Below are 16,772 nucleotides of genomic sequence, written 5' to 3' on the forward strand. Positions count from 1 at the left end.
TTTTTTTCTTTTAAAACTAATAAAAACTATTTTTTTAAAAACAAATTATTTTTTCTCTTCTTTATTTTTTAAAGAATGACTTATTTCTAGGTTAAAAAATTGCCCCAGTAATCTTGACCCCCTCCACCCTCGTTTGACCTCACGCGCAGCACCTCCTCCATGACAGCGCCTCCCACCTCCGTTCGACAACCCCGAACAGCACCCCAAGACAGTAGCCCAGCCGCCGTTCGACCCTAGGACAGAAACCCCGCCATTGCTCGACATCCACAACAGTTCGTGTGACTGGAGCACTACTACAAAATACCCTTTCTAGGACACTTTTTTAGGACACGCACCTAAATGCAAGTTTTTAAAAATGTTTATGAAGTTTTTAGGACACTCATTGAGAGTCCTGAAAAAACACAATTTAGGACTCGCAATGAGTGTTCTAAAAAAGTATGCGAGTCCTAAAAAGTTCTTGGTTGAAAAATTAGAAGTTTTTAGGACACTCATTGAGAGTCCTGAAAAAACACAATTTAGGACTCGCAATGAGTGTTCTAAAAAAGTATGCGAGTCCTAAAAAGTTCTTGGTTGAAAAATTAGAAATGATGACTTTTTAGGACTCGTAAAGTGAGTTCTAAAAAATATATTAAGTCTTTAAAATTGTTATTAAAAGGGACTTCATTTTTTTCGAAAATTCGGGGTCAAAATTGTTCAGCACAAAATAACACAGAGTAGAAAACTCAAAATAACACAAAGACAAGAAAACTCAGTCACATTTGGGGATTTAGGTTTGGTCACATTTGGGGATTTCAGTAGGGCTTGCTGGACGGAGGAGCGTGGGTGAACGATGGCTGCTGGGTGGTGAACGGCGACGAAGGAGGTGAGCAGCAAGCGTCGGCTCTCGGGACCCAGGGAAATCTTCTTTGACATCATGGGTTCTCGGCTCCTGCATCTCGGTTTGCGGCGGCGGCGCTGGTTCTCGGCGGAGGCACGGGTTCTCGACGGCGTTGGTTCTCGGCAAAGGGTTCCCGTTCACGTATGGTCCATGCCCAGCAAGTTTTCTTTTTAATTTTTTTTAAATATTACATTATAAATATTTATATATATATCATAAATAAATATATATATATACAGCAACATGTTTTTTCTTTGGTTTTCTTTCTAATTTTGATCTGCCGCACAGGTCTTCTTCTGTTCCTGTGGATCGAGAAAGGTCTGTATAATTGTTTATTTTGTTTTTTATTTAATGGGTCTTGTTTGATATTTGCCACTGCCTGATTCTGTTCTTGGTTTTGTAGATGTCGGTGGGTCAGTGATGGATTTGAGTTTTTTTTTCAATTGTGTGCAAAACAATTGTCTATTGGCTATATTTGTTCAGATTGTCATATATAATATCCCCTTGCAAAAGAAATAGCTTCTTGAATTTTGATTTTGGAAATCTTTACTATTCTTCATGTCATGTTAGATTTTATTGCTTCCATTACCCTGTAGTCCATATGCACTTTGCAAAGATAACTGAAGTAGACATGTGAGAAGGAGATCTGGAGACTTTGTGGTTTATCTTGTTAAAAATTGAAACTTGTTTGATGATGTTTATTTTGGATTCTCTTGTCTTCATTGTGTTGTTTTCTTTATTTGATTTATCACTAGAATGAAATTATTGTGCATAAACTGTGACTGTTTTCTAAGTTTAAGATACCATTATGCTCTGGTTTACTAATGATATGGTACTTAATTTGATTGGTTTGAAAAGTGGCGGATATTTGGCTGAATTACTGGGAGAAAGGCAGAAGTTGGTGCCATTCATTCAAATTTTTCCTCACTGTAACAGACTTATTAGTCAAGGTTTATGAATTCTTCAAGTTTATTACATTTGAGATAGTTGTTTCTTACTATATCTTGTGCCAGCTTTTAGTCTTTTAGTGATCATTTATGTTTTGTTTTCTTGTGCTCTTTAAGCAACCCCTTATGTTTTTTTGTTAAAAAAAGACTTTGTGAATCTTTGGTTTCTCAAGCATACATGATCCACCTAGTTTGGATTTGCATCTCATATGGGCATTCTGAAAGTTGGCTTCTCTCTCTCTTGATTATTTTATGATTTTGCATATTCGGTATCTGAAAAAGAATTGCAAGGTTACTGCAGCAATGAGTTAATGGTTGAGGTGAAATATGTGATATTTAATTGTGTCGCACCCACAATAGATGACACATATTTAAAGTGTGTTAATATTACACGTACACACACAAGTACGCACACACGCACACACACATAAGATATATTCCTTTTTTGCATGCTGTACTGATATATGCCAATAACAATTGTACAGCGTAAATAAGTTCTTTGGTACTTAAGGTCATCTGTTCTATTGGTTGTAAGTTGATGTATGCCACGAAGTGTTTAGTTTGTGAACCTGACAAACAATCTTCTTGTTTCACACATTTTGTGCTCAAACCGTACCTTTTTGTTTATGCCATCACAGAAATTAGACAGGTATCAGGAGGTTTCAATCCAAGTTTTGTAGATCATGAAAGACTTGAGCATGAGAATCCACTTCGGTCATTAAATCAGATTCCATATGGCAGACCAATGGATTTGGAGGGATGGCCTGCAATGCAAGTGGAGGTAATGCCATTCTCTCTCTCTCTCTCTCTCTCCTTCTTCTTTTGATTTGCCTGCTTGAATTTGTCTGTCTCTTTTTCTTTAGAGATCCTATGAGATCCTATTATTTGGTTATATCTTTAATTTTTTTTTGTAATAATTTATTTTTAATGTATGAGCATTGCTAACTCTGTTAGGAGTTCTTTCATCTGCATATAATGATTGAATATTAATGATTTTGTTGAATATGTGTTTCTTTGAATGTGGTGTTTTATTACTTGTGATTTATTTGTGAGAGTGGAAGTGTTTACTTGTGGTATTTGTGAGAGTTTCAAGATTTTAGAAAATTACAACAAGAAAGGCGTAATCATTTACAATACCCTCATTGGACTTCACGCCATAGCTATACTGAATTGGAAGCTGATTTAGTAAGTACATATATAGAACGAATTATAACTGGTTTTATGTTTTCTTCATTTGATGTTAAAATTGACCTAATTCTATTATATGCAGCAAGCTAAGTGGGGCACAACAGAGCAGATAGATCGATCTATACTCTGGAAGGTGGCTAGAAAAGATTCTTCTGGCAACTATGTCACCGAGTGTGACAAGGTCATGGGAGAGGCCATCGTAAGTTGTAAAACGTTAAATGATTTTTCATAATTTTTTTATATTTTAGTAACAAACAAATAATTGATTAAATTTTGTACAGGAAGAAATGCTTGAGCAAAGAAAAGAAGGCAAACTAATTGAGATCGAAACAAATGACATCCTAACACAAGTGTTAGGTACTGCTGAGCACCTCGGTCGAGTTCGAGGCCAGAGTCAAGGTGTCACACCAAGAGACTACTTTCATAAGCCTATTGGGGGGGGGGGTCTAAGAGGCTTGCTAGAGTTACTTTTTGAAATCATAGCTAGAGTTTCTTAAGCGGATGAGTCATAGCTAGAGTAACTTTTGAAATCAGAATTAAAAAAATATACTAATTGTAGTTTTTAGTTAGCACTTACATAGTTATTCCAAGTGAGTACTATATTCCATGTGAGTTAGCACTTACATATTTTGATCTTGTAATTTTTAGAGTTGGAACATACTGAGTTCTATTGATTTTGTTTGCCTGTTCATTCTGTCTGAACTATGTTGTAATTACACTAGAAATTATGAATGAATATAGTGGTTGAAAATAGATAAATGAAAAAAATTCTCATATTCTATATGGGACGTCGGTCTCCACAAAACTGTCGTCTTATGTATTGCCGGGACGATGCTTGCACATAAATTGTCATCTCATGTACTACAGGAGGATGACGCTTGAGTAGGAACTGTTGTCTCATTTACTGCAGTGGATGCCACTTGCACAGAAACTGTCGTCTCATGTACCACAATAGACAACGTTTGTATAGGAATCATCGTCTCATGTATGACAGGAGATGACGCTTTTATTTAAACCGTCGTTTCATGCTTTACATGGCATGACATTGCATGGGATGACGGTATTAGAACCGACGTACGAGAGTCCATACGACGGTTTAAAACCATCGTCCCATGTCAATTTTGTAGTAGTGAGAGCTAGACGAATATTTCTAGGTTCATTGGCAAATGAAGGCCATTCAAAATCCACTGTCTTCCACGCTGGTGAGTCAGCAGGATGTCTAAGTCTACCGTCCTTTATTCTCTCATTTGCATGCCAAGTCAAATTCTTAGCATGATCAACATTTCGATAAAATCGAATCAAACGAGGAATTGGAGGAATATACCACAAAACTTTTGCTGGTACTACTTCCTTAACTTCCTCTAAATTCCTTTTCTTTTGCCATCTGGACACACCACAAGTAGGACACGAATTCGCATCTACAAGGCTATTCCGATATAATACGCAATCATTAGGACAAGCATGTATTTTTTTCATATTGCAAGCCTATTGAGCACATAGTTTTCTTAGCCTCGTAAAATGATACGGGCATCTCATTTTCTTCAGGCAGTAAATCTTTCAAAAAAACTAACAATTCCGTGAAACTCTTATCACTCCATCCATTTTTGGCTTTTATATTGTACAATCTAAGAAGGGCTGACAACTTTGAAAATTTAGTGCAACTAGAGTAAATCGGCTTTTCAGCGTCATTAAAAAGATTTTCAAACTTAACGGGATCTACTTCTGATTCATAATATGCATCGTCAATCATTTCATCTAAATTATCCTCATGATCCAATTGCCTATAATTCCGATCTTCATTCATCATAGGAGGGTCCGGAGTAACATGAAGCTCTTCACCATGCCAATACCATATTTTATAACTTTTATCTATCCCGTGGACATATAAGTGCTCTTTTATTATTGTGGCTGTCATCTTTTTCATATTTCCACACTTACTACAAGGACAACAAATATAGTTTGGATCTTTGGCATGATCCAAACTAAATTTAAGAAACTCATCGACCCCTTTTATATATTCTACTGACATCCTATCAGCTAACATCCATTCTTTGTCCATATTGCGCCTATTTGTTTTAATAAAAAATTAAAATTAAGAAAATAAAATAAAATAAACATACAAAACAAAACTAAGTACAAAAAAATCTATAGAAAATTGGGCAGCATATCCCCTAATTTACTAGCCTAGCCATCTGTCCCAATCAACACCAATATGTCAAACAAATCAAACAGCACACATGTTTTCATCCATATATCACCGCAGCACACAAAATTCTCAGAACCTACTTCACTAAGACATGCAAGTTCTCAATCTTCTGTTATCACCGCAGCACACAGAATTCTCAGAACCTACTTCACTACAGATGAATATCTAAGATATCCAAACTCCACTAAAGTAATACAATTATCATTCAAAATTGTAAAATATTGAAAATTAAAAAAAAAAAATCAAATACAACATACCTCTTGCAACTAGCTACCAATCCAATGCTTTAAGACCAATCAAAATATTAACCTAGTCATTTTAATCAACATTGTAAAAAAAGAAAAAAGGTCAAATGTTGACATTTTATTTTAAAAAGTTCACATAAGTATTGCAATGCCAAAATTACCCTAATCTCATAACTTTTTCTTTTTAATCAACATAGATTGTAATATCCATAAATTGATCCAATATATGTATATATATATATATATATATTAGTATAGAACTTGCATCATCATATATGTATAAATACAGTAATATAAAGTTTGGTTAGAAAGAGTTATCGCATCTTAGAAGTTTAGAACTAGTTTGTATCAAAAAAAGAATAAGGAATCAACATACCTTCAGATAATGAACCATCTTAGCTAGTCGTGGAGCCAATTGTGAGAGGTGAGAGATGCATCTGATATTATGGTAGAAATTAAGTAAGAGGTCAAAGGTGCATTTGACATTATGACAAAAATATTTTCAATTATCAAATAAAGAAGGTGCTAAAAGTAATAAAATAAAGAATTCAATTATCAAGTATAGAAGGTGCTAACAGTAATCAAATAAAAAATCAGCTAAAAGTAATCAAATATATTTATATATATATATATGTTGACGGTGAGAACTCGTCAACTAAGTTAAGTTGGAAAAAATTATCAAGTAAGGATAGTCAATAAAAAAGTTGTAGAAATGTAAGTAATAACTCAAGAACAATGACAGAATAACAATGGAGAAATCAATCTTTCATTCACTCTAAAGCCTCTGTTACAGTAAATTTTCCAACCCCCCCTCAGGTGGGGTTAGAGTTCATTTTATAGTAGGTTCTAATGGCCCTGGGTACATGGTGGTCCAAGAGACCAAGTGGTACATAAGTACTCTGTCAGGAGATTGGTTCCAGAGGTGGTGGTCGTGCATCTAGCACAGGGGCAGGCGTCAGGAAGGTGTCTCCACTACTCGTCCATACCCATGTCAGAAGAGTGGTGGCAGGCGTAGTGGTGTCGACTCTGACCCTTGGCCGTAGACGTACGGGCCATTACTCCTGTCCCTGCATTCCCGCTCCTTCATTGGTACGGGTGTCCGTATTTGGACGTACAAGGTCTTGAGGGCCGTACCCAGCATGGGAACGTACAAGTACGTTCCATTCAACTCATACCTGGGCCCCTAAGCGTTGGGGTCCATCTGGTGGCGTGGCTCCTATGCGGCTCGCGAGCCCCCTTCGCGAGGCCTCCCTTGCATGGGCACCTGATGGTGTGGCTCCCAAGGGTACACCCTCCGCACAGCATGGAGCGCTAGGGGCGCGAGGCCGAATGCATGCCCTGACGCGAGGCCATGCCTGCTTCGGACGCGAGGCCACGCGAGGCCGTGCCTGCTTCAAACGCGAGGCCACGCGAGGTCGTGGTTGTGCGCACGAGACGAGGGGCCTCGCTGATGCTGGGCGCGTGCGAGACGAGGGGGCCTCACTGATGCTGGGCGCGCGCGACGAGGGGCCTCTCCTGGTGCTGGCGCGCACGAGATGGGGGGGCCTCACTGATGCTGGGCACGCGCAACGAGGGGCCTCGCCTGGTGCTGGCGCGTGCGAGGCCATCTGGGATGCTGTGCGAGTGGCAACAGTGGCTCGGAGTCATTCCAACCCAGCCATATTTTTGGGGCGTTTAGGGGGCCTAAGCATACATGTTGAGTCTTTTAAGGGCGGGGAATATTGAGCGTTCACACTTGCCCCCCAATCTAAGAGAGTACCTTTAGGTGCTCTTGTAGACTATTCACCTTGATTCTTATAAATAGGCCTTCATGCATGGCCTAATATTTTCACCTTACTTCTTTGGCTTAGTGGTTTGGAGAACCCTTCCTTTTTCAAGTGGTAAGGGGTTCAATCCCCAAGTGTGAATGCTCAATATTCCCCGCCCTTAAAAGACTCAACATGTATGCTTAGGCCCCATAAATGCCCCAAAAATATGGCTGGGTTGGAATGACCCTGAGCCACTGTTGCCACTCACACGGCAGCTCAGATGGCCTGGCACGCGCCAGCACCAGGCGAAGCCCCTCGTCGCGCGCGCCCACCATCAGTGAGCCCCCCTCGTCGCGCGCGCCCAGCATCAGCGAGGCCCCCCTGTCTCGCGCGCGCCAGCACCAGGCGAGGCCCCTCGTCGCGCGCGCCCAGCATCAGCGAGGCCCCCTCGTCTCGTGCGCGCAGCCACGGCCTCGCATGGCCTCGCGTCTGAAGCAGGCACGGCCCCGCGTGGCCTCGCGTCCAAAGCAGGCACGACCTCACATGGCCTTGCGTCAGGGCATGCATTCGGCCTCGCGCCCCTAGCGCTCCATGCCGTGTGGAGGGTGTACCCTTGGGAGCCACACCATCAGGTGCCCATGCGAGGGAGGCCTCGTGAAGGGGGCTCGCGAGCCGCATAGAAGCCACACCACCAGATGGACCCCAACGCTTAGGGGCCCGAGTATGAGTTGAATGGAACGTACTTGTATGTTCCCATGCTGGGTACGGCCCTCAAGACCTTTTACGTCCAAATACGGACACCTGTACCAATGAAGGAGCGGGAATGCAGGGACAGGAGTAATGGCCCGTACGTCTACGGCCAAGGGTCAGAGTCGACACCACTACGTCTGCCGCCACTCTTCTGACATGAGTACAGACGAGTAGTGGAGACACCTTCCTGACGCCTGCCCCTGTACTAGATGCACGACCACCACCTTTGGAACCACTCTCTTGACAGAGTACTTATGTACCACTTGGTCTCTTGGACCACCATGTACCCAGGGCCATTAGAGCCTACTATAAAATGAGCTCTAACCCCACCTGAGGGGGGGTTGGAAAATTTACTGTAAGAGAGGCTTGAGAGTGAATGAAAGATTGACTTCTCCATTGTTATTATGTCATTGTTCTTTAGTTATTACTTACATTTCTACAACTTTTTATTGACTATCCTTACTTGATAATTTTTTCCAACTTAACTTAGCTGACGAGTTCTCACCGTCAACAGTTTGGCGCCGTCTTTGGGAACATTAGTTTCAAGCTACTGTTCCACCATTGTTTCCGGCAAGAAGAGATGCCGAGACGTTCAAAGCGACTCAGGGAGCCACGAGAGGTGGAGGTTCACCTGAACGGATTCCAGCTGAAGGCCTCCATGAAGGACGCTCCTCCACCAAGAGACGTGGAGCCCCCGAAGGACCCTGAGGTTCACGGAGGTTATAGAGTGGCCTCGTCACCGGCCACTCCGCCTGGAGAAAGTCCTCCAAGAGCACCACCGGGAAATGCTAATGAGTTCCCTCTCCCAAAACCACCGCAGGTACCGAACTCCGGCCGGCAGGACCCGGGCCCCTCCACCCGTAGGCATGATAAGCATCCCCGGGTCCATTCCGTGAACTCAAGTTCGAAATCTCGGTTCTATGAAGAGGAAATACGTGAGCTCCACCGTAAGAACCAAAGGTTGGAAACCACCTTGGAGAACATGCAAGAGGTCCTGAACGGCCTGTTGCAGGGTAATTCGAGCGTGACCTTGCCTAAGAGGAAGGAGAAGGGCAAGGATGGGGGTGGAGACCACTGTACCGGTAGATGATGGGAGAACCCGACACTCAACCAGTAACACCCCCTGAGCGAAGCAACGCGAGCACCCTGAACCGCCTAAGCAGGCCCAGAAACCAGCGCCGAGGACCAACGCTTCCCCTCGCAATGAGGACAAGGTCACCTCTAAAAGAGCACCCTCAAACTTACAGGAGGAGCTCAATAAAAAGAGGGCGGGCAAAGGAACCACACCCCCTGTGGCGCCTCGAGAGGGCAAGGGAAAGGCGGATCTTAGCCCGTCCGCTTTGAGGGACACTCTAAGCAAGAGGAGGCAGGACCTGGACACGGAGATGAGGAGCCTGCGAAGCAAGATCATCACCGCATCAGGTGGCCAGGCCTTTGAGGAAGAATTCGACCATGAGTCGCCCTTTGTGAGGGAAATTCAGGTGATCCGGCTTCCTGCCAACTTTAAGGAGCCCAATATGACCCCCTACGAAGGAAACACGAATCCAAAATACCACCTGGATGCGTTTAATGATCTGATGAAAATGAGAGGGATTGGAAGTGGTGCCAGATGCCACTGCTTTGCTGTCACTTTGAAAGGACCCACCTACAAATGGTTCAAAAGATTAAGGCCGGGGTCCATCAGGTCCTGGCAACAGTTTTCTGACAAATTCCTCCAACAGCACCATGCCATGCAGGACTACACGATGCCAGGTACCAGCCTGGCCAACGTGAAGCAGGGGGAGAATAAGAGCCTGAAGAGCTACATCCACCGGTTCAATATGGAGGCCGCGAAAGTGGGGAGCCTAACTCGCCGAGAATTAAAAATGGCCATTACCGCTGGAGTGCTCCCAGGAAGCAAGTTGTGGGACAACATGTTGAAGAGGGAAGTCACCGACTTAGACGACTTCTACGAGAGAGCGCATAAATACATCTGTGTGGAGGATGGCCACGCGAACTTAAAGGCGGGGAAAGAGGAGCCCCACGGGAAGACCCCAGCTAACGACGGGTCGAATGTAACGAAGAAGAAAAGGGCATACGATGGGTCGAGAGATGACCAGCAGAGGAAGACCAAGTGAGGGAATGATCATAGGCAAGCGGCTTATACTTACTTTACGAACCTCACAGATACCAGGGAACATATTTACCTCACCAACGGAGATCGAGTTCCCTTAAAAAATCCCCCACCAATGAGGAAGGATCGGTCCAAAAGGGACCCCAGTAGATACTGACAGTACCACAAGGACATTGGTCACACCACGGCAGAGTGTATCCATTTGAAGGAAGAAATTGAGGAGCTCATCCGCCGGGGACACCTGGGCCGTTATGTCAGGAGAGAAAGGCCAAGGCCAGAGGACAAGCTTGCGGCACCCCAGGCACAAGAGCAAGCCCCAGAAATACAGGGGGAGGTCCGAACCATTTTTGGAGGTCCAGGATTTGGGGGGGACTCTCGGAAGGTGCGAGATAGATATGCAAGAGAGGCTCGGCGGAGTCCGCCCCCCTGCGTCATGAGTTTAGAACAGCGACCCCCAAAAAGTTTCAAGGGGGAAAACGACTCGATAACATTCACTGAGGAGGATGCACGGGGGGTACACTTTCCCCACAATGATCCACTCGTGTTGACAGTTCAATTGGAAAATATGCGCGTGCATCGAGTCCTATTGGACAACGGGAGCTCGGTGGACATCCTATATCGCCCTGCCTTGGAAAAGATGGGATTGGGCATTCGTCATCTAAAGCCCTGCCAATCATCCCTATACGGATTCACGGGGGACTCAGTGCAACCCCTAGGAATGATCGAATTGGCACTCACCATGGGGGAACAACCCTGACAGACTACAGTCATGGCTAACTTTGTCGTAGTAGATTGTGCATCAGCTTTCAATGCGGTATTAGGGAGACCATCCCTAAGAGAATTAAAATCCATAACTTCAATATATCACTTGGTTGTCAAGTTCCCAACACCAGGAGGAGTCGCTAGTATTAAGGGAGAACAGAAGGAGGCAAGGGAGTGCTACAACACCTCACTCCGCGCGCCCATGAAACCGCGGGAACCAATGGCCATGGTGTTAGATGAGGTGCTAAGTATGCCCACGGGGGGTCCGCAGGAGCTGGACCCTCGGGTTGTGGATGAGTCAAGAGCAGAACCAATAGAAGAAGTAGAGGAGGTTACGGTGACGGAAGAACTGCTAAGGAAATTGAAGATAGGGAGAAGCCTGCAAAGTGACGTGAAGGAGGAGTTGATAAGATTTTTGAAGGATAATCTGGACGTGTTCGCATGGAGTCATGAGGATATGGTGGGTATAGACCCCGATGTGATGTGCCACCATCTGAATATCTCCCCAGAAGCGAGGCCCGTCAGCCAGAAGAGGCGGGCGCTAGACCCAGAAAGGTACGCAGCGTTGAAAGAGGAAGTTGACAAGCTGAAGGGCAACAGGTTCATCCGTGAGTCTTTTTACCCTGTGTGGGTGTCGAACCCAGTACTCGTTCTGAAGCCAAATGGGAAATGGAGGACCTGTGTCGATTTCTCGAACCTGAATAAAGCTTGTCCTAAGGACAGCTTCCCACTCCCAAGGATAGATCAGCTAGTAGATGCAACGGCAGGACATGAATTGCTGAGTTTCATGGACGCCTACTCGGGGTACAACCAAATCCCAATGAACCCAGCAGATGAAGAGCACACGTCATTCATTACGGATAAAGGGCTCTACTGCTACATGGTAATGCCCTTCGGGTTGAAGAATGCGGGTGCCACCTATCAGAGGTTGGTAAATAAGATGTTCGCTAACCAGATAGGGAGGAACATGGAGGTGTATGTGGATGATATGTTAGTGAAGACCAAGAATTCCACAGAGCTCAACAAGGACCTTGGTGAGATGTTCGACACACTTAGGAAATACCGAATGAAGTTGAATCCCGTCAAGTGCACCTTCGGTGTATCCTCAGGAAAATTCTTGGGCTTCATGGTCAATTCCAGAGGCATCGAGGCCAATCCTGATAAGATAAAGGCCCTAATAGAGATGAGCCCGCCAAAGAACAAGAAGGAAGTACAGTGCCTAACAGGAAGGGTGGCGGCCCTTAATAGATTTATCTCAAGGTCCACCGATAAGTGCCTCCCCTTCTTTGACATCCTCAAAGGGAGCAAAAATTTCGCTTGGGATGAAAAATGCGAAGAAGCATTTGTCAAGCTGAAGGAGCACTTGGGGAAGCAACCCCTGTTGGCAAAGCCTGAGAAAGGCGAGAAACTGTACCTGTACTTGGCAGTGTCTGAGCAAGCCATAAGTGCAACCTTGGTTAAAGGGGAGAAGAAGCAGCAACAACCCGTGTACTATATCAGCAAGCGTTTGGTGGACGCGGAGAACCGATACCCGGAGATTGAAAAATTGGCCTATGCGTTAGTTGTGGCTTCGAGGAAGTTGAGGCCTTACTTCCATGCACACACGATTGAAGTCCTGACGGATAGTCCTTTGAGGCAGGTCTTACATAAACCTGAGACCTCAGGGAGGCTGATGAAATGGTCGATCGAGTTGAGTCAATTTGACATTGTGTATACCCCAAGTGCGTCCATCATTGGACAGGTGCTGGCGGACTTTATAGTAGAGTTCACCCATCATCCGAATGGAGAAAGAAGTGAAGGAGGGGAGCAGCCTGTTATAGAGGAAGAGCGAGGGGGTCTAGAGGAATGGAGTTTGCATGTTGATGGGGCGTCTAATGAAGGAGGATCCGGAGCAGGCATCATGATGACTGGGCCCGAGGGACACAAGATGTATTGCGCGATTTGGTTCGGGTTTGAGGCCTCCAATAACGAGGCAGAGTACGAGGCGCTCCTGGCTGGCCTGCGTTTGGCCCAGGAGCTGAGAGTGGCACGCCTTCGTATCTTCAACGACTCTCAATTGGTAGTGTACCAAGTAAAGGGGGAGTACCAGGCGAGGGGACCCAAGATGGCAGCTTACTTGGAAAGGGTGAAGGGCTATCTAGGACGGTTAGTGACATATAGCATAGAGCAAATCCCCAGAGAAAGGAATACCCATGCTGATGCACTCGCGAAGCTGGCGTCCACCAAGGACAGCGATATCTTGGAGTCGATACCCGTGGAGTACTTACCCAAACCCAGCATCGAAGGCGCGGATGTGCATATGATTATTGTCCCAAGGGAGTCGTGGACTGAGTCGATCAAAAGGTACCTGGAGGAAGGAACCTTGCCTGCAGACAAAAATGAGTCCCGGAGGTTGGTGTACAGGGCCACTAGATACACCCTGGTAGATGGGGTCCTTTACAAAAGAGGATTCTCAATGCCACTCCTGCGGTGTGTAGAAGAGGAGGAGGCGTTGAAAGTGTTGCATGAGATACACGAGGGAGAGAGTGGCAACCACGAGAGCGGACCCTCCACATCTAGGAAGGCCATGAGACAAGGATACTACTGGCCCTCCATGGAGAGAGATGCACATAACTTTGCCACGAAATGCGACAAATGGCAGAGGCACGCCAACTACCCTCAGAAACCCCCAAGTGAACTGACCAGCATGACCAGCCCCTGGCCCTTCGCTATCTGGGGGATAGACTTGATCGGTGCTCTTCCTACAGGCAGGGGTGGAGCGAAATACGCTGTGGTGGCAGTGTACTACTTCACAAAGTGGGTAGAAGCAGAACCCCTCGTGAAGATAATAGCCAAGCACATCACCGCTTTCGTCAACAAATTCATTGTTTGTAGATATGGAGTACCCTACAAAATTATTTCTGACAATGGTACCCAGTTCGAGGGAGGGGCGTTCGAGGAATATTGTAGGGGAAGGGGCATAAGGAGAAGTTTCTCCGCGGCGGTACACCCACAGGCCAATGGACAGGTGGAGGCTATCAACAGGGTCCTTAAGAAGAACTTGAAGGCGAAGCTAGAAAAGATGAAGGGAGCCTGGGTAGAGGAGCTACCAAATGTGTTGTGGGCTTACAGAACCACCCCACGCACGACCACTGGGGAGTCCCCATTCTCCTTGGCCTATGGATGCGAGGCCGTACTCCCGGTTGAGATGCAGGTTGAGTCCCTCAGGGTACAGGCGTATGAAGACGAGGCCAACTGTATAGCTCTAGCTGAAAGCTTGGACATGCTTGAAGAGAAGAGAGAAAAAGCGCAAATGAGGGTGGCAATATACCAACAGCGCGCTGCAAGGTACTACAATTCGAGGGTGCAAGAGAGAACGTTAGAGTTGGCGACTTGGTGCTGAGGAAGGTACTCCCTAACACGCGAGACCCAGGAGCAGGAGTGCTAGGGGTGAACTAGGAGGGGCCCTACCAGGTTGCTCAATGCATACCCCCGAGCACTTATAAGCTGGCGCGCATGGACGACACCATCATACCTCGGGCGTGGAACGCGAAGCACCTTAGGAAGTACTACCAGTAAGGCACCCACGTCCGGTGGTAAAAGGACAAGTGTTGCACACTATCTTAGTATGATAGAGAAGAATCAAAGAGGTTACTTAGATAACCTCCTGAGTAGGTGTGAGTCTTTTTATTTTATGTTCTATGAAAATCTCATATGTATCGTTGCAACTGTTTGGTATGAATGTGATGAATGAAATTGCATGTTATGGGTGAAACTGTTCGCAACTTCATGTGTTATTTTCTTTCGCTACGTGGGCGTCAGCCAAAGTGCCTGCCGAAATAGATTTCACCAGACACTTGGGGGGCAGGATAGGAGGCAACAGCATGCGGCTAGCAAGGGGAACCTAAAAAGGGCCCTCTAACGGAGGATCCTAAAAAGGACCCCTTGCCCTCCTAAAAAGGAGGCCCCTAAAAGGGACCTTCTACCAAGAGGACCCCTGCCCTCCTAAAAAGGAGGCCCCTAAAAGGGACCCTCTACCAAGAGGACCCTAAAAACGACCCCCTGTCAGGATGACTCTAAAAAAGGACCCTTTGATGGGGAATCTCAGAGGGACCCCCTATACCAGGGCCTCAAACAAAGTCCTTGCAAGGCATCCCTTGGGATCGCAAGGATTAGCTACCCTTATGAACACCAAGGGAGGCCATAGGGACTTAAAATGTATGGTAACGACAATAATAAGTCTAGAGCGGCCACCAAGCCGCCTAGCCAAAAAGGGTCCCAAAAGAGACCCTTGCAAAAATAGTACTATGAATAACGACGAGAAGGACGCTTCTCGCAAAGAAATAATAAGCGCGCGCAAGAATATATAAAAGGATAGCTAGAACTCAAGGGGTCAAAATATCCTTATAAGAGTAACCAAGAGGCACCAAAAGAGGTCCCAGTGAACCCTTTCACAGGGGCTCCAAAGGACCTCCAGCCTGGTAAATAAGAGGGGGGGACCAACAAAACCCCATCATACAGGCTCAAAAGGACCTCAAATGCAGTAGAATAAAAGATAAATAGCAACACATGTGTTATATACAATGAAAAAGAAGGTCTTGAAAACAGTACAAGAGTTACCAAAGGAAAATAGTAATGACAGTCATATTACAAAGGCCCGAAGTACAAAAAAAAAAAAAAAAGAGCATACACCCATGGTAGGCTAGCTAACAAAAGTTAGGACACGACTGCTTCAGGGCCTCCTAATGTGGGCGCTCCACGTGGCCGCTCGAGCGACGGCATGTTCACCAAAAGACGAGAAGTCGAAATTAGAATCCTGCCTCCACACATTATAAATGGCACGGTCTATGGACCTGCGCTCGGTGGTAGCCCTCGCCGCCTCCAAGGAAGCATTCCTCTCCTGCGCCGACTGAAGTTCGGCCCTGAGGGCCTCGACTTTGGCCTCCAACTGGGTAACTCTCTGCTGAGACGTGGCCGCAATGGCCTTGGCCTCCTGGAGTTCACGCTCCAAGTGTTTAACCTTGTCCTTTAGCCCCTTGGTCTTGGCCTTTACTTCCTTCCTCTTTAGTATCAAGTCGAAAAATTTGGTCCGGACCATTGACAACATAGCCTTAGTTTCATTAAGCTCTTTCTCGAGCTCCTGGACCCGGGCTGTAAGGCAGTCCCTCTCAGCAGTAGACGCGGAGAGGTTGCTGGACGAGTCAGCATACCGTAGAGACACGGTGTAGGCCTGCACAAGAAAGTTAACAGCATTAACAATAAGCAATAAAAAGAAAAACGCATGTACATCTATACATAATAATGACCGACACAAGGTGCAGGAACTCACCCAGGCGGTGGCGCGCCTTAGGGTGTCCCCAAGGTCCGACTGAGTCACGTTCCCAAGACCACTCCAGTCGGATACAGAGAGGCTCGAGGCAATTTGAGTGTATCGCTGTCCGTAAGATATTGCCATCCGAGTCACCCAAGGCTCCCCCTCCGTACTGGGGGCACCTGGTTGGACGAGGACAGACGACCCGCTCGCCGAAGCGGGAGGGGGCGCAGTGAAGGTGAAAAACTGAGACTCTGGTAGATTAGAGGGGGGCTCCGCGAGGTCGACGTAATCAGCCCCCGGTGATCCAATGTCGAGAGGAACCTGAGGGAAGGCATCGCAGCCAGCAAGGCCAGGGGAAGCATAACACCCCGGTGTGACATGCTGGTCCTGAGGTTGGAAGGTTATGTCCTGGTCGTAGAAGGCATAAGGGGGGCATCCCCCGGGGGATAGGGGTCACTGGTGAGATCCCCCATATTCAAGGGGGGCTTCCTCCGGCTCCTCCTCAGCCTCATCATCATCTGGGAACGACTCAGCCGACATAGCCACTGTCTTCTTAGACCTAGTAACCGACCACAGGAGCTTGGGGTCAGAGATCGGGGACAGCTAGTGGCGGTTGAGATTTTCCACAGTAAATAAGAATGTC

General features: G+C 46.0%; 1 protein-coding gene across 1 annotated transcript; it reads left to right on the top strand.

The window, feature by feature from the left end:
* The first annotated feature begins 527 nt into the window (after window positions 1-527).
* LOC133779862 (uncharacterized) lies at window positions 528-3,788 on the top strand. The gene is made up of 7 exons (XM_062219763.1): window positions 528-552; window positions 868-1,018; window positions 1,166-1,195; window positions 1,736-1,827; window positions 2,463-2,605; window positions 3,095-3,211; window positions 3,294-3,788. The coding sequence occupies exons 1-7, from the start codon at window positions 528-530 to the stop codon at window positions 3,507-3,509; spliced, it is 774 nt and encodes a 257-aa protein (XP_062075747.1). The 3' UTR covers window positions 3,510-3,788.
* Window positions 3,789-16,772: the final 12,984 nt, after the last annotated feature.

The sequence above is a fragment of the Humulus lupulus genome, chromosome 5 (assembly GCF_963169125.1).
Source record: "Humulus lupulus chromosome 5, drHumLupu1.1, whole genome shotgun sequence".
Lineage (NCBI taxonomy): Eukaryota > Viridiplantae > Streptophyta > Magnoliopsida > Rosales > Cannabaceae > Humulus > Humulus lupulus.